This window comes from Neovison vison, chromosome 12 (assembly GCF_020171115.1).
Source record: "Neovison vison isolate M4711 chromosome 12, ASM_NN_V1, whole genome shotgun sequence".
Classification (NCBI taxonomy): domain Eukaryota; kingdom Metazoa; phylum Chordata; class Mammalia; order Carnivora; family Mustelidae; genus Neogale; species Neogale vison.
The window spans coordinates 77,456,542-77,484,000 of NC_058102.1; the positions used below are offsets into that span (position 1 = coordinate 77,456,542).

The 27,459-nt window shown below is 44.2% G+C and overlaps 1 protein-coding gene across 1 annotated transcript in view; it reads left to right on the forward strand.

The window, feature by feature from the left end:
• The window catches only part of MUC19 (mucin 19, oligomeric), a 170,545-nt gene that overhangs the window by 26,881 nt on the left and 116,205 nt on the right, over positions 1-27,459 (forward strand). Inside the window, exons 24-44 of the mRNA XM_044226370.1 lie at positions 483-621; positions 1,705-1,809; positions 1,904-2,098; positions 2,858-3,097; positions 3,170-3,326; positions 4,320-4,445; positions 5,293-5,434; positions 6,047-6,081; positions 6,779-6,808; positions 8,388-8,420; positions 8,785-8,829; positions 13,697-13,732; positions 14,030-14,128; positions 16,632-16,670; positions 17,549-17,647; positions 19,721-19,756; positions 20,054-20,152; positions 22,656-22,694; positions 23,596-23,694; positions 25,769-25,804; positions 26,102-26,200. Of these exons, the coding sequence (XP_044082305.1) occupies positions 483-621; positions 1,705-1,809; positions 1,904-2,098; positions 2,858-3,097; positions 3,170-3,326; positions 4,320-4,445; positions 5,293-5,434; positions 6,047-6,081; positions 6,779-6,808; positions 8,388-8,420; positions 8,785-8,829; positions 13,697-13,732; positions 14,030-14,128; positions 16,632-16,670; positions 17,549-17,647; positions 19,721-19,756; positions 20,054-20,152; positions 22,656-22,694; positions 23,596-23,694; positions 25,769-25,804; positions 26,102-26,200 (1,928 nt within the window). The remainder of the gene's footprint in view (positions 1-482; positions 622-1,704; positions 1,810-1,903; positions 2,099-2,857; positions 3,098-3,169; positions 3,327-4,319; positions 4,446-5,292; positions 5,435-6,046; positions 6,082-6,778; positions 6,809-8,387; positions 8,421-8,784; positions 8,830-13,696; positions 13,733-14,029; positions 14,129-16,631; positions 16,671-17,548; positions 17,648-19,720; positions 19,757-20,053; positions 20,153-22,655; positions 22,695-23,595; positions 23,695-25,768; positions 25,805-26,101; positions 26,201-27,459) is intronic.

Below are 27,459 nucleotides of genomic sequence, written 5' to 3' on the forward strand. Positions count from 1 at the left end.
GTATAATGAAGACAATTACGAAATTTATTTTTTTTCCCAATTTATTTATTTTCAGAAAAACATTATTCATTATTTTTTCACCACACCCAGTGCTCCATGCAAGCCGTGCCCTCTATAATACCCACCACCTGGTACCCCAACCTCCCACCCCCCCGCCACTTCAAACCCCTCAGATTGTTTTTCAGAGTCCATAGTCTCTCATGGTTCACCTCCCCTTCCAATTTACCCAAATTCCCTACTCCTCTCTAACGCCCCTTGTCCTCCATGCTATTTGTTATGCTCCACAAATAAGTGAAACCATATGATAATTGACTCTCTCTGCTTGACTTATTTCACTCAGCATAATCTCTTCCAGTCCCGTCCATGTTGCTACAAAAGTTGGGTATTCGAAATTTAAATCAATACAGAACAAAGCCTTTTGTGCTTCTTTATAAAAATACTATGAGTATATGAATCTTGGCATAATTTTTTTTAAATTTTAGTACTTGCGTAAAAGGATCTTGGAGCTGTACACAAAATAAATGTCAAACCGTCTGCCACATCTATGGGGAAGGTCATGTTAGAACTTTTGATGGAAAAAGTTACAGCTTTGATGGTCTCTGCCAATATTCATTTGCTGAGGTAATGAAGAATGTGTTTTATCACAGTTTTTTTTAATACTTAATAATAGTTCCTTATTTGTAGATTAACTCTGGAGAATTTTACTCTCAAAATGTGAAATTAAAAAAAATGGTCCCTTAAAAGTTTCTCAAAGGCAGTAAAATATAACATCATATCATGCTGACTTGGGAGGCAGTAGGCCTAGATTTCAGTTGTAGCTCTCCCATTTCTCTGATGTGACTATGAGCATATTCCTTAATCCCTCTGTGTCTCGGTTTTCTTATCTGTAAAATGGAGAAGGAAATTGCCCCCACTGGAAACCAAGTTAGGGCAAATACTGGAGCACATACTAAGTGCTCAATAAATGTTAGACATCCTTATTTTAACAACAAGCTTTATCAGCAAGAATGACAGTTACTCTTTTATGAGCACTTCTTTGCCAAGCAAGTTTATTACAATTAATCATTACAGTACTCAAAGGTTATAGTATTATCTCTATGATGCAGATGAAGAAATTGAGATATAGAGAGGTTAAGCAACGTGAACTGCTAAGTAGAAAATGCCATATTCAAACCCAGATCTCTGTCATTCCAGAGTCCATGCTTGTTACATGCTGCCACACTGCTTCTAAGTCACATCTAATTGCTGAAATTTGGATTACTTTGTATTTATGCATTAGGTTTGATTGAATGTCGAGCTTCATAAAAACCAGTAAGGGGGAGAAAAACACCTTTATCTAGCTATTTACAGAGTCTATAAATAAATCATTGATTATAAATTACATTATATAATTTAAATTCTTAAATATATGTGTACACACACACACACACACACACACACACACAAACACACCCCTATGGTATAGTTCTGAACTTGTGTACAAGTAACAGGAAAAGGATCAACTGAAGACCAGTTAACTAGGTTGGAGTCCAGCAAGACTACCTATCTGTATATATGGTTAAACTCTTGTCTTTTGGAAATTCCATAGTAGTTTATTGAGTTTAAGTTATCACTATCCAAGAATTACTTGTCTGGTGCCAATATTGTAATTGAGTTCCATGTCCCTGGTTTTTATAAACTATTATTATAATTTACTTCTTAAAGGATTATTGCGGTCGGGAAAGTGGCACATTCCGTATTTTAACTGAAAGCGTCCCATGCTGTGAAAATGGGCTTACGTGCTCAAGAAAAATTATAGTTGCTTTTCAGGTAAAGTACTGTTTCTCTTTATGTACTTTTTCTCTCAGATTTTGAGTGGCCAGATAAAACTGATATTATCGTAAGTCTGTTTTTTAATTTACAGGATCAGAATGTTGTCTTGCATGATGGTAAAGTAACAGCCTCCAAAATTACAGAAAGTAAGGACTGTGGGCTCACTGAAAATACATATTCCGTACATACCGTTGGCCTGTACCTGATTCTAAAATTTTTAAATGGGATAACCATAATTTGGGACAAGAATACAAGAGTTTCTGCTATACTGGATCCTCGCTGGCATGTACGTATATCATTAATAAGTGATTAATGGGCAAAGAAAATAATTTCTGTTTCTGAGAATTTCCACTTCTGGAAAGTGAGAGAGTGGTAGTTTCTCTCCTAGAGCAAGTCCTCCACATTTATTGTGTCTCATCATGAAACATGAAATATAGTCAAAGATGATAGAATCTGATGAAAAATAAATGCAGTAAACCTGAAGCATTCTAGTTTAACTATGCTTGGTTACTTGAGATTATTTTATGATACAATTTTAAGGTAGCTGGTGAGTGTATAAAATTAAATGTATTTCTTGGAGCAGATGTTCTAAGAACCTAAGAGTATACTCCTCTGTGCTTTAAAGCTAGTAAATATAACTAGTTTTTAACAATTCTTAATACATTTATCTTAGTTGATAGATCATTTTGTGATACAGGATGTCTTGGATTAAACAGGAGCAGAATCTTACCCACAGATTCTAGTTTTCTTCCAAAATTTGGAGTTGAAAATAGATTTATGGTAGGGTCATCTGGCTGGCTCAGTCAGCAGAGTAGGTGACTCTTGATCTCAGGGTTGTGAGTTTAAACTCCATATTAGGTGTGGAGCCTACTGAAAATAAAATAGATTCGTGATACTATTTTTAATCATAATTTCCTCACCTACCTGTCTCTATATATGACTGTCGTGCAGCTTACTTCATAATTTTCCTTTCTGATCTCATCTCTCGATATATCTATTTTGCTGGTACAACCTACCTGCTAATTTCCCTTTCTGATCTCTGTAGGGCAAAGTGTGTGGTCTTTGTGGAAACAACAATGGTGATCTCAAGGATGATTTCATAACAAGGCATTCATCAGAAGCTATTGGAGCACTGGAATTTGGAAATAGTTGGAAAACAAGTCAAAAATGTGCAGACACAGCAGCACAATATTTCCCATGTGACTCAAACCCATACTGTAAAGCCTGGGCTGTGCAGAAATGTGGGATCATCCGGGACAGCATCTTCAAAGAATGCCACCATAAGGTAGTAGGGCTTTGAGAGCAGTAACCCACACAGGTTTTGCTCCCAGAAACTCATGTGTTATGCTCTGTCTAGGTGGACCCTGAAGCTTACCTAGAAGCATGTATTGAAGAAGCCTGCTCATGTGACATGGAGGGGAAGTATTTGGGATTCTGCACGGCTGTGGCCATGTATGCAGAGGCATGCAGTGCAGTTGGAGTCTGTGTCACGTGGAGAAAACCAGATCTCTGTCGTAAGTCAAGTCCATATGTTGTTCTTTAAAAATGTCATTAGGTAGAATTGTTTTGTTAGAGAATCAGTCTTCCCTCAGATTTCCTATAAAATACACATTCTTGTGCCTAAAAAGTTTTAAAAATATGTTACTATGTTAATGATGGGAAACTACCTATTTTAAAACATACACCTGACACAACACATCAAGTCAATTTTTGTTGCAAATGTTCTTATGTTAACAGGGGAACAATGAAACACTGATGGAAAATATCTCTTACTGATACTTACATGAACAATGAACTGTTGACTTATCTGAGAACTGTCACATATCTGTAAACATTTACCGCATCTACTACTTTGGGTTGAAGTCCTCAGACATTGTTTTAGAATTTTTACAGAGTGCTAGTCAAGACAAACTGTAAAATGAGTGTAAATGGAATCTTGATATATATGGAATGTGATAAATTTAGTAGAAATCAGTCAACTCTCTCCCCTCTAATGGAAAACATTACGAGAGAAAGTATGACAAATGAAAAATATTGATATTGAATCCACATTTTACTCCATTTATCATGCAAACCGTGATATTGAAATTTTTAGTTACCTCATTTAGGAATGGTTATTTACATACATACTAAAAGAGCCTGATTTCCACAGAGATTTATTTTTGTAATTTAAGCTTGAACATTAGAACTATGAATCTGGACTATGATCTAAAATATCTCAAAATGGAAAAATCAATGTTTATTTTCTACCTCAAACCAACCTTAGCGTGAGATGTCAAAGGAAAGTGCTGTTTTAATCCTATATGCTTCCTCTCCTTTTTCATGAGCTACTGTGGCTCATATGGCAATTTGGATAAAGCCAAAAGGACTTGATGAGACAGAATGATATACTGTAGGTCTGTTTATTGTTAATATTATTCAAAATTCCTTTTAAAAATATTGTGGAAAAATGAAAGAGAAAATCATCATATAATGAATGACAATAATTTGAAATGATTCAATTATAGCTGTTTTCTGTGATTATTATAATGGACCCGGGGAATGCAGTTGGCGCTATGAACCTTGTGGTACAGTAACTACAAAAACATGCAGAGATCGAGTTATTGGCCAGAAATTTTCTGCAGTTTTAGAAGGTAAGGTGTATTTTAGTAATATCCTCAAAGTAGTGCAAATTATATCGATATTTTACAACTGAAAAATGTTGTTCATTTCTGCCAATTCAGAGTTACATTTTGTAATTTGATGAATAGGTATTTCTATTGATTATGACATTAATATTTGTACATTAGAAACATTTTATCCAGACATAAATTATCTATTTAATAAGACAGATGGTGGGGGAGAACATAGTGGTAGGATCCCATTTCAGTTTTTATACCTTTCATTAGACAATATAATTGGTTGAGAATGTAGTTTCAGAATGCAATGTATAATATAGTCCAGTTAACGCTATCCCACACTTAAATAGCTCTTTCTTCTTACCATTACATATCTCGAATGGAAGAAGTGTCAAGAAAACAAGATGATGCTTAAACTTCCTAAAGTCACCTCTGTGTTAGATTCCAGGCTTTGGAGCCTTGTCAACTCATTTTATTATGGTGTTTGGATCTTTGTCTCTCCTTATTAAAATAGATATTTAGAACTGGCTTTCACATTTCAAGATACGTGTTTATCAAAGCCTTGTATTATGTTCAACATCATGCTGTCAGTTAAGGTAGCAAATCGTTTTAAAATACTTTAGGAAACATTTTAGAAAAAAATAAATCAGCCAAAATTTGTAAGTTCTTAGTTCTTTGGTTAATACTCCATTGCAAGAGGATCTGAATCCTGTTCAATTTTTATATTTTCACTAAGAATGTGATGTCGTGTTGCTATTATCTACTTCAGTTCATGTGACCACTTACGTAACTTTACAGACATAGAGGGTGATATGACAAGTTTCTGGAAATAGAAATGAACCACGGTTCATTTTTCATACAGGTTGTTATGCTAAGTGCCCGGATAATGCTCCTTATCTGGATGAGAACCTCATGAAATGCGTCCGTTTATCTGAGTGCAGCTGTTTCTATAACGATATCGTACCAGCAGGTGGAGTGATTCAGGATGACTGTGGGAGAACATGGTACATTCTCTACTAACTTTCCAATGAGCTATTCTGTTTCTTATATTTCTTACATTTTCATTCAGAAAAAAAAATTTTAAAACACATATATAAATCTTAGCTCTCTTATATCTAAATGAGAAGGCCTGTAGTAGGTTGAGTTCTTTGTCAGTTATGCTAGTTATTTTGAATTTTCATGAAATCCATATATCAATAAATGGTTTGTTGAATCTTATAATACAGTTGATAGGACAAAAAAGTCACTTGTAATTTTAGGTAAGAAGAAAGTTTTGATTCTGTAAATGTAAGATCATTTTTATAGGCTTCAGACAGTGACATGGAAGCAGAGGGGAAGTCTAGACTAGAGCTGCATGGACATTAGCATCATGTTTGAAGCTGTAAATGTAGGAAGCAAATGTAGGAACTATTTTTTTACTGCAAAGCATTCCTTCAGGTACCAAGAATGCCTCAGTGAAATGATTATGAATAATAATACAGCACACACACACACAAATACACATATTCCTGGGGAAACGATGATTTAATGTGCTCTTAGCTTTGTTTTGATTTTCATGGTTAAACAATTTGTTGTTTTAAATTTAAATTTCTTTTTTTTTAAAACATAACTTTCAGCTATTGTATCGCAGGAGAATTGGAGTGCAATGGTGGTGAGTTCTTGTTTTTTGCTCGAATTAAATTAGGGAAGGCGAGGTAGAGGCTGTGGGTTCTTTTTGGATCGTCAGCAGCAAAGGAGTGGGTACTTGGTGGTTTCGACTGCTCTTCCGTCAGTGGTTTGGGACAATTCCACTGCAGTTTATTTGTTCATGTCTCATCATTTCAAAACCAAGGTTGCAAAGGCATTTCCAACAGCTGGGAAACAGAGACAGTTCTGGAGCTTCATGGCAGCCCCTGCCTATCTGTGGGCTCTGGGAATTAAGGGAGTGAGACATCAGTCCAAATTGTTTCAAAAAGGGATGGAGTGAAGGGTGAGGATTAGATAGATAGAATTAAATAATTGAAGGATCACTCATGAGCAAAAGAGTTTTTTTTTTTTTTTTTAATTTCCTTGACAGACAGAGATCACAAGTAGGCAGAGAGGCAGGCACAAGCGAGAGGAAGGAAAGCAGGCATGACCTGAGCCGAAAGCAGAGGCTTTAACCCACTGAGCCACCCAGGCGCCCCAGCAACAGAGATCTTAAGGATAAATCTCAATAAGCTTTAAAAGAGTACATGAGCTACTCCCTGTCTTGTATTAGAAATTGCAAGAAGTAAGATAAGATACTGATAATTCATGGGCAATTTGAGATTTAGATTTTTCCACAATTTTTCATTCTTGTTAATAATAGTAGTTTATCATAATTTCAGATGCTTCTTCTGCAAATTCGACATTCACAGGTAAAATCATTATGGTTTACAATGTGTATTTCTGATTTCTTTTTGTAGATAATGCATTATAGTTTCACAATAGTCTGTGCCAGTTAAAAGTATGCTGGTAAATCTTTAACAAAAAAGAATGAACAGTTACTAAAGAATCTGTCAAAATATTATTTCACTATACTCCTGTGTATTCAGTTAGGAATATGATTAGAACATACAGTAGGTAATGTATGCTTATTAGTTAAATATCATCATCCAGAGCTTGACATTTTTAGATAATAATTGGAACAAGTGGAATAAAAATGAGTTAAATGTGGTCTTGCATGAAGTAAATATTTTGAAGTCATGATTACCCTGAGAGGTAATTTGAAAATATAGAAATAAAAAGTTAATTTCTTTTTCTTAACTCACTTATTTGCTGTCAGCTATAAGGACATTTCAGTTATGTCTATTCAAGTGAGTATGGACAGAATGCAGTTTAACTTTAGTTGGGGACTTGTAATTTGCTGGCAGTATAAGTATACTTACAGTTGCTGCGATATACTTATATATTCCTATCTTGTGCGATTCAGGGTGGGGTTTTATTTCCTGTAGATCAATATTCAGAGATGAATATTGTGCAATTAAGAGATAGTAAAGTAAATTGGAACACTTAGATTTTGATAATATATTTAAAATTGTGTTATTGTCTATAAAATGCTTCTTAAATTTTAGTTATTTTTGATCACTTACCTAAAGCTAAGGTATCACATGTCAGGGTTTTGAACCTTATTTCTTGGCTCTTAAATAGACCTTGTGAGATTCCTTTGAGATTTTGGCTAGGTGGTAATAACAGGAAATAGTTATTTTTAGTGGATATATAATAAACATAAAGTGTTATTTGTGTTGACATAATGAGAGATTATTTTATCACTTAACCTCTGAATACAATTTTAGAAATGTTTCCTTGGGTTATAGTAAGTGGTTTTTAAAATAAATTTCCCAATAAAATTATTTAAGTAACTTACTTTAATATTGTCTTTACACAGTTTGTACTGCAACAGTTAACCGCATATTAACCACTGAAGCAGCAAAAAAAAAAAAGTTTGCTTTTTACCTTCTAAATTGGCAGCAAATTGAATTTTCAATTCAGGCAATTTGTCCCTTTTTTCAAACTTGTTTTTCTTTATTTGTTTACTAAATGCCAAATAGAAGGGTCTCACCGAATTGTAATATTAGCGAAGAACATCTTTCCTATTCAGAGGATGTGTATCCTTAAAAAAATTTCTGCATATTGCTAATTTGGAGAAAGTGAAGCAAATTCTACCACTAAAGAAAATTGTATGTTAAATTCTTTAAAAATAATTTATAACTTCCCTCTTACTAATATCAAGGAATCTTAACTTTAATTGAATGATTTCTAATAAAGTAATAGCCAAAGGAGAACAAATGTATATTCAGGTGTGTGAATATTTCATAAATGAATTTAACTCTTACATTTAATTATTTATTTACATTCTAGATATATGTGAGCATATCTCTAAATAAATACTTTTAATTTTGTCTTTTAACGCAATCTAACATATATTTCCAAATATTTGTCTCCTTCTTTGTATAGCAATTACATCAGTAACCAGTAGCTCAGGCTCAGGTAAACCATAATCTTCAACCACAACTTAATCAAGAGGGCATTAAAAAATCCAAAACTTCCTTTTGCAGTATTATAGCTTTATAATGACATATTAAGGGGAATTGTGTTTTGTTTTTAAGAATGTTTTAGAGGAACATTTGGAAAAAATGTTGTACAAAATGATGTTTTCTTGACCTCTTACTGGTGGTCTACGGATTTGAAAGATTCAATTCTACATTTTAACATCTAGTTACCTGTATATAATCAAATTTCTTTAAAACATTAATTTCAAGTTTATACATTTTATATATGAATGTAGATGTTCTCAGAAACATAACTTTTCCTTTATACAAAATTAATTTTTCCATTGTATTCTCTAATTCAGCAGCTTCCACTCCAGTGCTTACAAGAGCAAGCAGTGAAACAATAGGTAAATCAGAAAGCTTATAAATTGACAAATACAGTTTTTATGTATATTAAAATAGTTTTTTTAATTTTAAATAATATTTTAATATTTTAAGTTGACCTAAAGATTTAATGAAATCCCAATCAAAATTACATCAAGGTTTCTTTTCCAATGTGGAAATGGAAGCTGATTCCAAAGCTTATACAAAAATTCAAAGGACCAAGAACAGCTAATGCAATCTGGGATAAAAGGCATGTGTTGTGATGAGCACTGGGTATTATATGCAAATAACGAATCGTGGAGCACTACATCAAAAACTAATGAATGGTGTACTGTATGATGATTACCATAACATACTAATAAAAAAAAGGGAACAAAGTTTTAGGACTTGTATTATCCAATTTTAAGATTCACCAAAATTTAAAATAGTTTTTTAATCTAAAACATATTTTATTTCTTTTAAAGATTTTATTTATTTATTTAACAGAGAGAGAGAGAGAGGGAGGGAACTCAAGCAAGGGGAGTGGGAGAGGGAAAAGCAGGCATCCCGCCAAGCGGGGAGCATGATGAGGCACTCGATCCCAGGACACTGGGATCATGACCCTAGCCAAAGGCAGACACTTAATGACTGAGCCACCCAGGTGCCCAATCTAAAACATATTTTAATCGACATACCCACTCATTTACACTGGTCTTCCCCCCAAACTGAACACTGTTTCTCTTTCTCCTGTTATTTAATACTTTCTCTGTTTTTTCTTTTCTAAATATATGCATCTAAGAGCCTCTGGATGACTCAGTCAGTTAAGCACCTGACTGTTGGTTTTGGCTCAGGTCATGATCTCAGGATCTTGGTATCAAGCCCCACAGGGCTCATTATACTCAGCAGGGAGTCTGCATGTCCTTCACTCTCCCTTTCTGCCCCTTCCCTTGCATGTGCATGTGTGTGCATGCTCTCTCTCTCTCTCAAATAAATAAATTGAAAAGAATCTTAAAACAGTGTATATATATATATATATATATATATATATACATATATATATATTTAAATAAATATATAATATATATATATATTTAAACATATGATATTTTTATTGAGGTATAATTGACATAAAACACTATGTTATTTGCAAGTGTACCTCATAGTAATTCACTGTTTATATATAATTGCAAAATGATCATCACAACTCTAGTTAACATTCTCAAAGTCTCAGACCATATTTTACCATCCCTGAATTCCCAGTTGTACCTAGTTCCAAGCATGTATCTATATCTATATATCTATATATCTATATATATATATTTGTAGAAAAAGTGGATATTTTAATTTCCCTGTCCCAAATTTATAATTCATTGTAGTTTTGTGGGGGAGGGAGGCACAGAATTTCTGGTGAAGCTTAGATTATTAGTTAGATTTACTCATATTGATAAATCTTACACTTTGTACATTTTATTCATGAAGCTAATATTCCTTCTCTGAAACAGAAATATTGCAAAATGGAGATTATTTTAGGATTCTAATTTTATGTCATGATATAGAATTATGACTATAATTTTGGGTACTTTGGTAATTTAGTATTGTCAGATTTATATGGTGATTAATACATCACTCATACTCAAAGGGCAAGTAAATATCTTAAAACTATCAGCAATTCATATTATGGAATACCATTAAAAATGCCCAGACTAACATGTTTAATTCTCACCAAACTTTCCCTAATGTAATATCACTAGCGTTCCTAGCTTGTTCAGTGTAAGCCACGGAAAGACTGACAGGTTTTAGAGTCATTTTCCCCTCTTCTGTAATTGTAAATTTACTTGCCAAGGCCTGGTAACAATTTCATCCCAATAGTAGTACTGCATTTTGCTTATACACTGCAGAATAATTTCCTGGATGTATATTATTTCAGCTATAAGCAATGGACTGAGTTTCTAATTCTTTGTTGGTTTTGTTTCCAAGAAGATTAATTTCATTGTTTCATAGCTTTCTTTTAGTTATAATCGTTCTGTCAGCTATTAAAACTTTTGAAACTTGTGGTTTAATTTATTATTTTATTTTTTAAGATACATTTTTAAAATTTCTTTTCAGCATAACAGTATTCATTGTTTTTGCACCACACCCAGTGCTCCATGCAATATGTGCCCTCCTTAATACCCATCACTTCACTCCCCCAACCTCCCACCCCCCACCCTTCTGAGGGGTTTGAAGTGGCGGGGGGGTGGGAGGTTGGGGTACCACGTGGTGGGTATTATAGAGGGCACGGCTTGCATGGAGCACTGGGTGTGGTGAAAAAATAATGAATAATGTTTTTCTGAAAATAAATAAATTGGGAAAAAAAAACCCCTCAGGTTGTATTTCAGAGTCCATAGTCTCTCATGATTCACCTCCCCTTCCAATTTCCCTCAACTCCCTTCTCCTCTCCATCTCCCCATGTCCTCCATGTTAATTGTTATGCCCCACAAATAAGTGAAACCATATGATATTTGACTCTCTGCTTGACTTATTGCACTCAGCATAATCTCTTCCAGTCCTGTCCATGTTGCTACAAAAGTTGGGTATTCATCCTTTCTGATGGAAGCATAATACTCCATAGTGTATATGGACCACATCTTCCTTATCCATTCATCCATTGAAGGGCATCTTGGGTCTTTCCACAGTTTGGCGACCGTGGCCATTGCTGCTATAAACATTGGGGTACAGATGGCCCTTCTTTTCACTACATCTGTATCTTTGGGGTAAATATCTCGTAGTGCAATTGCAGGGTCATAGGGAAGCTCTATTTTTAATTTCTTGAGGAATCTCCACACTGTTTTCCAAAGTGGCTGCACCAACTTGCATTCCCACCACAATGTAAGAAGGTTTCCCTTTCTCTACATCCTCTCCAACACACATTGTTTCCTGTCTTGCTAATTATGGCCATTCTAACTGGTGTAAGGTGGTATCTCAATGTGGTTTTCTTTTCTTTTCTTTTTTTTTTGCACTCTTTTTAAAAAATTTTAAAAATTTCTTTCTTTCTTCTTTTTTATTATTAACATATAATGTATTATTTGCCCCATCTGTAAACTGTCAGGCTTACACACTTCACAGCACTCACTATAGCACATACCCTCCCCAATGTCCATAACCCAACCACCCTCTCCATACCCCTCCTCCCCTCAGGAACCCTCAGTTTGTTTTGTGAGATTAAGAGTCTCTTATGGTTTGTCTCCCTCCTGATCCCATCTTGTTTCATTTTTTCCTTCCCTACACCCCAACCCCGCGCACTCTTCCTCTCAAATTCCTCATATCAGGGAGATCATATGATAATTATCTTTCTCTGATTGACTTATGGTGCTAAGCATAATACCCTCTAGTTCTGTTCATGTCATTGCAAATGGCAAGATTTCATTTTTGATGGCTGCATAGTATTCCATTGTATATATACCCCACATCTTCTTTATCCATTCATCTATTGATGGACATCTAGGTTCCTTCCACAGTTTGGCTGTTGTGGACATTGCTGCTATAAACATTCAGGTGCATGTGCCCCTTCAGATCACTACATTTATATCTTTAGGGTAAATACCCCGTAGTTGAGGAACCTCCATGCTGTTTTTCTCCATGCTGTATTTCAAAGTGGCTGCAATAGCTTGCATTCCTCGTGGTTTAATTTAAAGAAATAAAACTACTCTTGACTGTTGATTTGATAAATTTTGTAGTTATGCATGAGCCACAACAAATATTGGTAACTATTTCAAGGTAAAAATGTCATCTGAATCCTCTATCACAGTAGATACCCAGAACTAAGAAAAGTGGCATGATTTTTTGCCACTTAAGACATAGGATAATTTTCATTGCTTTTCTTTCCCCAAGAATTCAGTTTAGAACATAATATTTGGCAATTTTATATTGCCAACACTTTGCAATATAGTGAACAAAACGTTTATGTAAAACAGAAGGTAATGAGTACATTACCTAAGGAGGTTTTGTGAGCAACTATGACATTTAATGTAAAATTTTTAAATAAACATAAAACACTATAAAAAAAAACATAAAACACTATAAAAATCTCACAAATTATCTCCACCATAGTATTTTAAAATCCTAAAGATAATGTGCAGTTGAATTTTAAGAAGATTACCCAGATGATTCCTCTGCCCCAAACATGAAGTATTATTTAAGACATTTTATGCTTAGCCTTACAGAATCCTAGTGTTTTATTTCACTGAAGTTCCAGTAAATATTTCATATTCTATAAGATTAACAATTTAGTAATATGCCATATTAGTAATATATTAAAAGATAGAGGTAATACCTTTGATGAAGGATTTACTGCATTTGAATCATTACATACATTTTTGACACTCAAAATTATAATAAAACAAAACAATCCTCTCACTGAGTAATATAATTCTTGGAAAAACTTCTTAAACTTCATCATAAAACAGAGAAAGAGATTAAAAAAACTGTTTAAATACTTTTTCCAGAGTCACACAATAAGAAGAAAAGGATTTTTCTAAGAGAAATCAGCATTGTTTTTCCCTTCATATTTATTCACAAAAAAACATTATTCGAATAAATGATCATTTCAAGTAAAATTAACTAAGGCTCTCTGAGATTTCTAAGACTGAGGAAGAAGAAAAATATGAACCCAATACATAAGTCCAATGGTGCCACAAATTATGTGCTTAAATATAGTCAGGTATTCCCAAACATAGAAACAGTAATTATCAAGACATTATGAGTGTTACATGTTAGAATTCAACAATATGAAACTGGGTTACCAACGTGTGCAGGCACCTTCACCCTATCTACACCATGCGAACCCTAAGATCGCCTGCGGGGGATGGCTTCTGTCAGACCAAGTGCACTGATTTCTGCCCAGGGTAACGTGGAGTGTCCTGTCTTTTTCAGGAGGAACCGGCAGCCCAACTGCAGCCGCCAGAGGAGGTAAAGAACCCAGCACGCCCCTGGAACCTAGCACAGGAGAGCTGAGCGCAGGGAAATCAGACAAGTCAGGATTGGCCCTTTGGCACCTATGTGGTGGCATCGATCGTGACACAGGGCGAACTCACGATTGAGCTGTGTGTGATGTGAGACTGATACTAGCTATGTAGCTGCAGACACCCTAGGAGTCCTTGAAGGCTGCTGTTGTGTGGCAAGCCTGACTTCTGTCCTGTGCGGGAAGAGGCACATGCAGAACCCTGCGTGTGTAGGAGTCAAACCGTTTCCCCGTTGTTGTGTCAGGGACCCCGGAAGGTACAGAGGGCTTCACCACAGCCGCAGGGAGTGAGAAGACAAGTGGAGATTCAGCTGTCCCAGGCACAACCTTGGGAGACAGAGCAGGTATGGAAATACCAGGTGGAAAGCATCTGCTTCCTGACGTGCGGGAAGCTGCCGGTGGCTTCTGAGGGAGGGGATCCTAGCCAGCTGGTACGGCCCGTCGTCCTCCTGGGCGGCCCCCTGTCCTGGTTTGTGTGGGCTTCTTCTCGGCAGTGTTTCTCGAGCCTCCGCGCAGACGTGGTGGATAGTGGAGCGGCGTGTGGTCAGACTCCCCAGATTCCGGCCTCTGGGCTTCTGAGCCTGAGTCTGGATGGGCATGGGGCCATGCTTTAGCCCGTCTGGCTCCAAGTGAGAGCGGAGGCCCGACAGGAACACGTGCGTGCAGCTGCTCCACGAGCCAGTGTCCGGAAAGTGCTTTGAAAGCAGAGGGCAACACAGTGTGTTCTGCTCCACCAAAGCTCCTAGTAGAGAGGTCGTGTGGGTCTGGAGCGGGAGCAGGGGATCACCAGCCGGTGAGACCCCTGGAGTCCCAAGCACTGAAAGGCAGGTGGGAGTGAGTTGAGGATGTCTTTCCGAGGCCAAGGCTTTTGTACGTCCCAGGGGGGTTTCTGGCACATCACGACGTGAGGTCTTCAAATGCTTTTTGCCCCTTTTCTCCAGAAGTCAGAGTGTCAGACGGGCACAGCTAGAGGTTGTGAAGGAATTGTGTGGGCAGCAGGAGTTTATTCTAAGAGCGCATCCATGGCGGCAGGGAAGTGAGGGCATCAGGCTAGGTATGCTGTCGAGGCTGAAAACGAAAGAAGTGGAATCCCTTCTGTTCTCCTTCCCAGCTGCCTGCCCCTAGTTGAAGGCTTCGCATGCTTCCCACATCAGTTTTCTCCTTCCTTCGTGGAGGGGGAAGGACATACCCCTCCCTTATGGGACCTGCGGACAGACTCCCTGTGCTAGTGCCGCCTAGTGTAAGACCCAGGAAGTGCTCAGTCAAAGGCCCTCTCTGGCCACTAACCTTTTGAGGGAGCATCCTCCATTGTGTACACGCCTTTCGATCTTAGCCAAGGAGCTGGAGGCTTTGGAGGAAGCGGGAGCACAGTACTTCCTGGGTCAAAATCACCTTTAGGGGGTATTTTTCTCCGGGATGTGACATCTTGCCCAAACAGCAAGCTCTGCGGTACGAAGCTTCATGTGTGTTAGGGAGCACGTCATGGCTCCTCCTGAAGCTGACCTTGCAGGCATTTATATTGAAGAACACTAGAGTGTGCACTGCAAGAATGGCCAAACAGTGTTTGTTTCCGTCCAAGCGAAAGGAATCTTTCGAGGGCTCACGCCGCCTTCGCAGTAGCTAGAAAATTCATTGTCCTCCCGTCTGTGACGGGTTTCGAGAGACTCGAGGGCCCGTATTCAAGACGGGTCCCCGCCATCCCCATCTCCAAAACACCACACAAAAAGAGAAAGAGAGGGAGAGAGAAGGGGAGCCCATTGCCTCGTCAGCCCGCCCCTTCACCAGGAAAGCCCTAGACGTGTGTTTTCTCACTCATACGCTACAGACATTTGCAATGTGTCCTCTAGCATGTGTCGTGAGCCACAGTGTTCCCCTTCGCCCTGTGTGGCTCAGAGCCCGTTTAGACGTGGCCATTTTGCAGCAGAGTTGATTGTGTCCCACGGGAAGTTGCTGCCGTGAATGAAGGGTTGTTGTGTCCAATTGGAAGGAGCTCAGATGAGAATCACTGAAATGCCCCAGAGGTGACCTTTCTCCAGGGAACTGGAATCGGCACCAGAATGGTCGGGAGGATCAGGGTCTATCCTGCTGCATCATTGTCCCCTGGGGAGTCTCTGGGGGTCAGGGTCAAAGAGTCTTTCTACATGACCCTTCCATGCCGATGAGCAAGACGTGTCCATCCCATGTCCCGTGTGCTTGGGATCGGTGGGAAAAGATGAGATCTGTATTGGTCTGTTGGTGGAGTGTGCCTGGCCCGGACTGGGCAAGTCTTGACAATTAAAGCATGACACTACCTCTGTGAATGCTCACATCAACTTCTCTCGCACTACTTAACACATGGATCATAGCGATGGTGTGAAGCATTCCAAAAAGGACACGCTAGTACTCACGTCATGTTCTCTTCTCTGTTTCTCTGGTCTCAAGTATGGCATTTCGATCACTAGGAAGTCTGGGTGCTCCAAACAGTACAAGAGGCAGTTCATGATTCGCAGAGGCAGCATTACCTGAAAACGCCCTAGGACTTATGGTCCAAGGGACTGGATGACTTGGATTTCAGTCCCAGCCTTGTCAGTGACCAGAGCCATCTTGCAGAAATCACTTACTTTTCATGAGGCCAATTCTGTTCTTCCTTTTGGTTTTCTTCTGTTTTGTTTTGTTTTTCCCTTTGTGGTGAATGAGCAAGATGGGCAGAGGGAGAGGGGGCGAGAGCAACCGAAGCAGTCTCCACACCCAGCTCGGAGCCCAAGCCCGGTTACATCCCACAACCCTGAGATCAGGAGCAGAGCCTTAAGACAGAGGCTTAAGTGACTGATTCTGCAAGTGGCCCCTCATTTCTTTCTTTCTCCTCAGGAACAGCTCGAGGTCTCCCGACTGAACGTTCTACTACAGGTGAGTATATGATGCCAAAATTTATTATGGACAGCGAAAAAAAATTAAAAAAAATAAGAAGAGGAAGAGGAAGAAGAAGAAAAGAAGAAGAAGAAGAAGAAGGAGTGAAAAAAAGGCTCAGACTGAAAATTCTGTGTAACTTTGGGTTTTTGAGACAGAATTTGTATGAGAGTATGGCTTTGGAGAAAGCCCGGCAAAGAAGGAATTTACGGAGCTTTGCCTACGGTTATCAAATCTTACATCCATAGACTTAAATTTCACTTGGTTTGGACCAGGTTAGAGGGACGGGCTTAAGTAGGGGGTCCCCTTCGACTTTCTTCCGTCTCGTTTCTCAGGAATATCGTCTCTCTGACAGAACTCAGTAGCATCACACTCCACATGTTAAAGAAAAACAAAATTTTTAAAAAGGTAGACTAGCCTCAGAGGAAAGGTGCCTCTGTCTAAGGAGATATTTTGATCTCGTAGGGGTTTTAAGTGGAAGGGTGCCATGAGCTCCATCCTGTCATTTCCTCATTGTTCCTAGCATCCCCGAGGGATAGTGTGATGAGGGCGGGAGGTTCCATTTCTTTGGATGCAACGTCACGGAGATATGTAGAGGAAGACGTAAGATGACCCAGTTTGAGATGTGGAAAGCACGAGTGTGGCAAAGAAGGCCGCAACCACCCCAAGAAGGAAGTAGCAAGGATGATAACAAAAAGTGGAGGAGAGTTATATTAGAACAAACTCTCCGGGAAGTCTGGACAGCAAGTCGCTGGAAGAAAGTCGCTTCCATTTTCTCAGGGGGGGGGGGGGGGACCTGGCGGGAGAGGTCCATTCCCCTTTGGGCGAAAACGGGCAAGTGTGTTTGAAATGAGTAGTTCATTCTACGGTTTTCTCAGGTGTTGCTGGACGTCCGGTTTCCACGACCCTCAATGCTGGCAGCCTAGGCAGCACTGGAGCGGGCCCCGCCTTCACCAGTAGCCCTGGCCACACACCAGGTAAAGCCAGTTCCCAACAACGGAGCCCTTCGACGCCTAAGCAACTGGTTTCAGGCAGTGCTGCTCAGTCCAATAGAGTCCAGACTAACAGACATCTGACCCGTTACGTCGACTGGTGATAGCACGTATACCCGTTTTCAGCAGGGTTTTCCATCTTTTGTGCTTGCTCTTGATGTTGTTGTGTTGTTGTCGTCCTTCTCCTGACCCTGAAGAGAAAGGCACAAGGGACACAGGCTTCAGAGCAGGCGAGACCAAGAAGTGATTGAAAGGCCATGTCTTCCATATCTTCCCTCTACCAGTCGTCCTGGATTTCACGTCAGGGCCCCTGGGAGAGTCTTGGGTGGGAGGGGTGCTAAGTGAGCTGATGGCATTGGGATGACATTCGGGAACATGGGAAAAGGAGAGATTTCCCTGGTACATGACACTTCTTGGATGTCAAGGACATCAACTTTCAGATGATGCCTGAAGCTGAACGATGAGACTCAAATCCCATTGAGAGCGTGGCCGATGGGCATCTTTCCTCCCAGAAGGAAGCAAGCAACGAAAGGTCTCAGGAGAGGTAGAGACCAGATTCGAACCCCGAAAGCCCTGGGCCTCCTCTGGCATGGCTCCACAGTGGTGGGATCTGTGCGATAGGGCATGCTTCCGAGATGAAACGGACCACAGCGTGCCGGTCCTCGTGCGCCCCGGACGGCGTTTGTCGCACCGTGGCTTTCAAGGACAAAAACGTGAGGGCCGTTCCACAGGTAGACATGATTGGGAGTCAAAGCAAACGATCCTGTGTTCACGCTGCCGTGTAGGGAGTGAGGCACGAACGTCAAACGGCAGTCCAGTTTGCTCTCCTCGCAGTCCCATCTGCCCGTGGCCTCGCTCAGGCGGTCCACGTGTGCCACCTAACACCCGCGGTTGTCCAACGTAGCTCATCTTCCTCAAAGGCGGAGCTGTTCAAGGAATGGTTTCCAGACCACCAGCATCCCCTTCTCCGGGGATCTTTGCAGAAATGCCAGCGTTCCGGCCCCCGAGCCTAGCAACAGACACTGTGCCAGAGGAGCCCAGCAAATGGTCGGAACAGGAGGTCGAAGGCCGCGAAGCCTGTCACCGTTGAGACCATTTCCAGACTTTCGCCAGGTCCCCCCGACGAACCCTTAGTCGATACTCCACCACAGGGGACTTGCCAAAATTCAGCTTGACACCCTGTCTCTCCACGTCTTAGAAGCCCTGCGGAGTCCTGGTCGCTTTCAGCAGGAAGCAAAAGTCCGTCCCGGACCATGAGGCATCATTTCTTTAGTACGCACAGTGGGCCTTGACTTTGTGTGTTGATCTGTGGACCCATGGCCCAGTGATCTTTAGCTACACTTGTGTTGGCCTCGCCCGATTTGTGATGTCAGATTTCGGTGGCAGATCCTTTCTGGGCAGACCGTGGCCAGCACATGATCCTTTGGTAGGGTGAAGGATGGAATCTGCAGCAGCCCGACGTACGCAACGCGTTCTGCATGCCGTTAGAGTCGGGAATTTGCTGAAGGGTGAGGGGGCCAGCATTCTTGGGGCACGATGGCAAGGGCATCAGCTCGGTCTTGTGGCAGCCAGCCGGTCGTAGGGACAGGGGCTTGGAGCAGGGCTCCTCAGTGTTTGGTCCACAAAGGAGGGCCACCCGGAACCGTTCGCTCCTGCTCCATGCTATGCTACGAGGGGAGTAGCAATTTGACGCGGGGCTTTTCCCTCTGTTGAGGAAAAGCTGATGGTTTCTTTGGGTTTGCTGGGTCAAATGTCCTTTCTGGACGTGTACGGCCCTTCCCCAAAGAGGGCCTCCCACTAGAGCCGATTGGAAATCGTAGCACAGGGCTCCCCCAGCACAGGTGCCCTGAGGAACGGCATGAGAGTCGACAGTCCAGGGTGAGGCTGGCAGGGTTCGGCTCCTGGATCTGCTGCCCACTACCTGGGTGACGTGGAGCAGGCCCCTGGGCCCCGGCTGCTCCATGGGACCCCTAAGAGCGCCTGCGGGGGATGGCTTCTGTCAGACCAAGTGCACTGATTTCTGCCCAGGGTAACGTGGAGTGTCCTGTCTCTTTTCAGGAGGAACCGGCAGCCCGAATGCAGCCGCCAGAGGAGGTAAAGAACCCAGCACGCCCCTGGAACCTAGCGCAGGAGAGCCGAGCGCAGGGAAATCAGACAAGTCAGGATTGGCCCTTTGGCACCTATGTGGTGGCATCGATCGTGACACAGGGCGAACTCACGATTGAGCTGTGTGTGATGTGAGACTGATACTAGCTATGTAGCTGCAGACACCCTAGGAGTCCTTGAAGGCTGCTGTTGTGTGGCAAGCCTGACTTCTGTCCTGTGCGGGAAGAGGCACATGCAGAACCCTGCGTGTGTAGGAGTCAAACCGTTTCCCCGTTGTTGTGTCAGGGACCCCGGAAGGTACAGAGGGCTTCACCACAGCCGCAGGGAGTGAGAAGACAAGTGGAGATTCAGCTGTCCCAGGCACAACCTTGGGAGACAGAGCAGGTATGGAAATACCAGGTGGAAAGCATCTGCTTCCTGACGTGCGGGAAGCTGCCGGTGGCTTCTGAGGGAGGGGATCCTAGCCAGCTGGTACGGCCCATCGTCCTCCTGGGCGGCCCCCTGTCCTGGTTTGTGTGGGCTTCTTCTCGGCAGTGTTTCTCGAGCCTCCGCGCAGACGTGGTGGATAGTGGAGCGGCGTGTGGTCAGACTCCCCAGATTCCGGCCTCTGGGCTTCTGAGCCTGAGTCTGGATGGGCATGGGGCCATGCTTTAGCCCGTCTGGCTCCAAGTGAGAGCGGAGGCCCGACAGGAACACGTGCGTGCAGCTGCTCCACGAGCCAGTGTCCGGAAAGTGCTTTGAAAGCAGAGGGCAACACAGTGTGTTCTGCTCCACCAAAGCTCCTAGTAGAGAGGTCGTGTGGGTCTGGAGTGGGAGCAGGGGATCACCAGCCGGTGAGACCCCTGGAGTCCCAAGCACTGAAAGGCAGGTGGGAGTGAGTTGAGGATGTCTTTCCGAGGCCAAGGCTTTTGTACGTCCCAGGGGGGTTTCTGGCACATCACGACGTGAGGTCTTCAAATGCTTTTCGCCTCTTTTCTCCAGAAGTCAGAGTGTCAGACGGGCACAGCTAGAGGTTGTGCAGGAATTGTGTGGGCAGCAGGAGTTTATTCTAAGAGCGCATCCATGGCGGCAGGGAAGTAAGGGCATCAGGCTAGGTATGCTGTCGAGGCTGAAAACGAAAGAAGTGGAATCCCTTCTGTTCTCCTTCCCAGCTGCCTGCCCCTAGTTGAAGGCTTCGCATGCTTCCCACATCAGTTTTCTCCTTCCTTCGTGGAGGGGGAAGGACATACCCCTCCCTTATGGGACCTGCGGACAGACTCCCTGTGCTAGTGCCGCCTAGTGTAAGACCCAGGAAGTGCTCAGTCAAAGGCCCTCTCTGGCCACTAACCTTTTGAGGGAGCATCCTCCATTGTGTACACGCCTTTCGATCTTAGCCAAGGAGCTGGAGGCTTTGGAGGAAGCGGGAGCACAGTACTTCCTGGGTCAAAATCACCTTTAGGGGGTATTTTTCTCCGGGATGTGACATCTTGCCCAAACAGCAAGCTCTGCGGTACGAAGCTTCATGTGTGTTAGGGAGCACGTCATGGCTCCTCCTGAAGCTGACCTTGCAGGCATTTATATTGAAGAACACTAGAGTGTGCACTGCAAGAATGGCCAAACAGTGTTTGTTTCCGTCCAAGCGAAAGGAATCTTTCGAGGGCTCACGCCGCCTTCGCAGTAGCTAGAAAATTCATTGTCCTCCCGTCTGTGACGGGTTTCGAGAGACTCGAGGGCCCGGATTCAAGACGGGTCCCCGCCATCCCCATCTCCAAAACACCACACAAAAAGAGAAAGAGAGGGAGAGAGAAGGGGAGCCCATTGCCTCGTCAGCCCGCCCCTTCACCAGGAAAGCCCTAGACGTGTGTTTTCTCACTCATACGCTACAGACATTTGCAATGTGTCCTCTAGCATGTGTCGTGAGCCACAGTGTTCCCCTTCGCCCTGTGTGGCTCAGAGCCCGTTTAGACGTGGCCATTTTGCAGCAGAGTTGATTGTGTCCCACGGGAAGATGCTGCCGTGAATGAAGGGTTGTTGTGTCCAATTGGAAGGAGCTCAGATGAGAATCACTGAAATGCCCCAGAGGTGACCTTTCTCCAGGGAACTGGAATCGGCACCAGAATGGTCGGGAGGATCAGGGTCTATCCTGCTGCATCATTGTGCCCTGGGGAGTCTCTGGGGGTCAGGGTCAAAGAGTCTTTCTACATGACCCTTCCATGCCGATGAGCAAGACGTGTCCATCCCATGTCCCGTGTGCTTGGGATCGGTGGGAAAAGATGAGATCTGTATTGGTCTGTTGGTGGAGTGTGCCTGGCCCGGACTGGGCAAGTCTTGACAATTAAAGCATGACACTACCTCTGCGAATGCTCACATCAACTTCTCTCGCACTACTTAACACATGGATCATAGCGATGGTGTGAAGCATTCCAAAAAGGACACGCTAGTACTCACGTCATGTTCTCTTCTCTGTTTCTCTGGTCTCAAGTATGGCATTTCCATCACTAGGAAGCCTGGGTGCTCCAAACAGTACAAGAGGCAGTTCATGATTCGCAGAGGCAGCATTACCTGAAAACGCCCTAGGACTTATGGTCCAAGGGACTGGATGACTTGTATTTCAGTCCCAGCCTTGTCAGTGACCAGAGCCATCTTGCAGAAATCACTTACTTTTCATGAGGCCAATTCTGTTCTTCCTTTTGGTTTTCTTCTGTTTTGTTTTGTTTTTCCCTTTGTGGTGAATGAGCAAGATGGGCAGAGGGAGAGGGGGCGAGAGCAACCGAAGCAGTCTCCACACCCAGCTCGGAGCCCAAGCCCGGTTACATCCCACAACCCTGAGATCAGGAGCAGAGCCTTAAGACAGAGGCTTAAGTGACTGATTCCGCAAGTGGCCCCTCATTTCTTTCTTTCTCCTCAGGAACAGCTCGAGGTCTCCCGACTGAACGTTCTACTACAGGTGAGTATATGATGCCAAAATTTATTATGGACAATGAAAAAAAATTAAAAAAAAGAAGAAGAGGAAGAAGAAGAAGAAGAAGAAGGAGGAGGAGGAGGAGGAGGAGGAGGAGGAGGAGAAGAAGAAGGAGAGGAAAAAAGGCTCAGACTTAAAATTCTGTGTAACTTTGGGTTTTTGTGACAGAATTTGTATGAGAGTATGGCTTTGGAGGAAGCCCGGCAAAGAAGGAATTCACGGAGCTTTGCCTACGGTTATCAAATCTTACATCCATAGACTTAAATTTCACTTGGTTTGGACCAGGTTAGAGGGACGGGCTTAAGTAGGGGGTCCCCTTCGACTTTCTTCCGTCTCGTTTCTCAGGAATATCGTCTCTCTGACAGAACTCAGTAGCATCACACTCCACATGTTAAAGAAAAACAAAATTTTTAAAAAGGTAGACTAGCCTCAGAGGAAAGGTGCCTCTGTCTAAGGAGATATTTTGATCTCGTAGGGGTTTGAAGTGGAAGGGTGCCATGAACTCCATCCTGTCATTTCCTCATTGTTCCTAGCATCCCCGAGGGATAGTGTGATGAGGGCGGGAGGTTCCATTTCTTTGGATGCAACGTCACGGAGATATGTAGAGGAAGACGTAAGATGACCCAGTTTGAGTTGTGGAAAGCACGAGTGTGGCAAAGAAGGCCGCAACCACCCCAAGAAGGAAGTAGCAAGGATGATAACAAAAAGTGGAGGAGAGTTATATTAGAACAAACTCTCCGGGAAGTCTGGACAGCAAGTCGCTGGAAGAAAGTCGCTTCCATTTTCTCGGGGGGTGGGGGGGACCTGGCGGGAGAGGTCCATTCCCCTTTGGGCGAAAACGGGCAAGTGTGTTTGAAATGAGTAGTTCATTCTACGGTTTTCTCAGGTGTTGCTGGACGTCCGGTTTCCACGACCCTCAATGCTGGCAGCCTAGGCAGCACTGGAGCGGGCCCCGCCTTCACCAGTAGCCCTGGCCACACACCAGGTAAAGCCAGTTCCCAACAACGGAGCCCTTCGACGCCTAAGCAACTGGTTTCAGGCAGTGCTGCTCAGTCCAATAGCGTCCAGACTAACAGACATCTGACCCGTTACGTCGACTGGTGATAGCACGTATACCCGTTTTCAGCACGGTTTTCCATCTTTTGTGCTTGCTCTTGATGTTGTTGTTGTTGTCGTCGTCCTTCTCTTGACCCTGAAGAGAAAGGCACAAGGGACACAGGCTTCAGAGCAGGCGAGACCAAGAAGTGATTGAAAGGCCATGTCTTCCATAGCTTCCCTCTACCAGTCGTCCTGGATTTCACATCAGGGCCCCTGGGAGAGTCTTGGGTGGGAGGGGTGCTAAGTGAGCTGATGGCGTTGGGATGACATTCGGGAACGGGGGAAAAGGAGAGATTTCCCTGGTCCATGACACTTCTTGGATGTCAAGGACATCAACTTTCAGATGATGCCTGAAGCTGAACGATGAGACTCAAATCCCATTGAGAGCGTGGCCGATGGGCATCTTTCCTCCCAGAAGGAAGCAAGCAACGAAAGGTCTCAGGAGAGGTAGAGACCAGATTCGAACCCCGAAAGCCCTGGGCCTCCTCTGGCATGGCTCCACAGTGGTGGGATCTGTGCGATAGGGCATGCTTCCGAGATGAAACGGACCACAGCGTGCCGGTCCTCGTGCGCCCCGGACGGCGTTTGTCGCACCGTGGCTTTCAAGGACAAAAACGTGAGGGCCGTTCCACAGGTAGACATGATTGGGAGTCAAAGCAAACGATCCTGTGTTCACGCTGCCGTGTAGGGAGTGAGGCATGAACGTCAAACGGCAGTCCAGTTTGCTCTCCTCGCAGTCCCATCTGCCCGTGGCCTCGCTCAGGCGGTCCACGTGTGCCACCTAACACCCGCGGTTGTCCAACGTAGCTCATCTTCCTCAAAGGCGGAGCTGTTCAAGGAATGGTTTCCAGACCACCAGCATCCCCTTCTCCGGGGATCTTTGCAGAAATGCCAGCGTTCCGGCCCCCGAGCCTAGCAACAGACACTGTGCCAGAGGAGCCCAGCAAATGGTCGGAACAGGAGGTCGAAGGCCGCGAAGCCTGTCACCGTTGAGACCATTTCCAGACTTTCGCCAGGTCCCCCCGACGAACCCTTAGTCGATACTCCACCACAGGGGACTTGCCAAAATTCAGCTTGACACCCTGTCTCTCCACGTCTTAGAAGCCCTGCGGAGTCCTGGTCGCTTTCAGCAGGAAGCAAAAGTCCGTCCCGGACCATGAGGCATCATTTCTTTAGTACGCACAGTGGGCCTTGACTTTGTGTGTTGATCTGTGGACCCATGGCCCAGTGATCTTTAGCTACACTTGTGTTGGCCTCGCCCGATTTGTGATGTCAGATTTCGGTGGCAGATCCTTTCTGGGCAGACCGTGGCCAGCACATGATCCTTTGGTAGGGTGAAGGATGGAATCTGCAGCAGCCCGACGTACGCAACGCGTTCTGCATGCCGTTAGAGTCGGGAATTTGCTGAAGGGTGAGGGGGCCAGCATTCTTGGGGCACGATGGCAAGGGCATCAGCTCGGTCTTGTGGCAGCCAGCCGGTCGTAGGGACAGGGGCTTGGAGCAGGGCTCCTCAGTGTTTGGTCCACAAAGGAGGGCCACCCGGAACCGTTCGCTCCTGCTCCATGCTATGCTACGAGGGGAGTAGCAATTTGACGCGGGGCTTTTCCCTCTGTTGAGGAAAAGCTGATGGTTTCTTTGGGTTTGCTGGGTCAAATGTCCTTTCTGGACGTGTACGGCCCTTCCCCAAAGAGGGCCTCCCACTAGAGCCGATTGGAAATCGTAGCACAGGGCTCCCCCAGCACAGGTGCCCTGAGGAACGGCATGAGAGTCGACAGTCCAGGGTGAGGCTGGCAGGGTTCGGCTCCTGGATCTGCTGCCCACTACCTGGGTGACGTGGAGCAGGCCCCTGGGCCCCGGCTGCTCCATGGGACCCCTAAGAGCGCCTGCGGGGGATGGCTTCTGTCAGACCAAGTGCACTGATTTCTGCCCAGGGTAACGTGGAGTGTCCTGTCTCTTTTCAGGAGGAACCGGCAGCCCGACTGCAGCCGCCAGAGGAGGTAAAGAACCCAGCACGCCCCTGGAACCTAGCGCAGGAGAGCCGAGCGCAGGGAAATCAGACAAGTCAGGATTGGCCCTTTGGCACCTATGTGGTGGCATCGATCGTGACACAGGGCGAACTCACGATTGAGCTGTGTGTGATGTGAGACTGATACTAGCTATGTAGCTGCAGACACCCTAGGAGTCCTTGAAGGCTGCTGTTGTGTGGCAAGCCTGACTTCTGTCCTGTGCGGGAAGAGGCACATGCAGAACCCTGCGTGTGTAGGAGTCAAACCGTTTCCCCGTTGTTGTGTCAGGGACCCCGGAAGGTACAGAGGGCTTCACCACAGCCGCAGGGAGTGAGAAGACAAGTGGAGATTCAGCTGTCCCAGGCACAACCTTGGGAGACAGAGCAGGTATGGAAATACCAGGTGGAAAGCATCTGCTTCCTGACGTGCGGGAAGCTGCCGGTGGCTTCTGAGGGAGGGGATCCTAGCCAGCTGGTACGGCCCGTCGTCCTCCTGGGCGGCCCCCTGTCCTGGTTTGTGTGGGCTTCTTCTCGGCAGTGTTTCTCGAGCCTCCGCGCAGACGTGGTGGATAGTGGAGCGGCGTGTGGTCAGACTCCCCAGATTCCGGCCTCTGGGCTTCTGAGCCTGAGTCTGGATGGGCATGGGGCCATGCTTTAGCCCGTCTGGCTCCAAGTGAGAGCGGAGGCCCGACAGGAACACGTGCGTGCAGCTGCTCCACGAGCCAGTGTCCGGAAAGTGCTTTGAAAGCAGAGGGCAACACAGTGTGTTCTGCTCCACCAAAGCTCCTAGTAGAGAGGTCGTGTGGGTCTGGAGCGGGAGCAGGGGATCACCAGCCGGTGAGACCCCTGGAGTCCCAAGCACTGAAAGGCAGGTGGGAGTGAGTTGAGGATGTCTTTCCGAGGCCAAGGCTTTTGTACGTCCCAGGGGGGTTTCTGGCACATCACGACGTGAGGTCTTCAAATGCTTTTCGCCTCTTTTCTCCAGAAGTCAGAGTGTCAGACGGGCACAGCTAGAGGTTGTGCAGGAATTGTGTGGGCAGCAGCAGTTTATTCTAAGAGCGCATCCATGGCGGCAGGGAAGTAAGGGCATCAGGCTAGGTATGCTGTCGAGGCTGAAAACGAAAGAAGTGGAATCCCTTCTGTTCTCCTTCCCAGCTGCCTGCCCCTAGTTGAAGGCTTCGCATGCTTCCCACATCAGTTTTCTCCTTCCTTCGTGGAGGGGGAAGGACATACCCCTCCCTTATGGGACCTGCGGACAGACTCCCTGTGCTAGTGCCGCCTAGTGTAAGACCCAGGAAGTGCTCAGTCAAAGGCCCTCTCTGGCCACTAACCTTTTGAGGGAGCATCCTCCATTGTGTACACGCCTTTCGATCTTAGCCAAGGAGCTGGAGGCTTTGGAGGAAGCGGGAGCACAGTACTTCCTGGGTCAAAATCACCTTTAGGGGGTATTTTTCTCCGGGATGTGACATCTTGCCCAAACAGCAAGCTCTGCGGTACGAAGCTTCATGTGTGTTAGGGAGCACGTCATGGCTCCTCCTGAAGCTGACCTTGCAGGCATTTATATTGAAGAACACTAGAGTGTGCACTGCAAGAATGGCCAAACAGTGTTTGTTTCCGTCCAAGCGAAAGGAATCTTTCGAGGGCTCA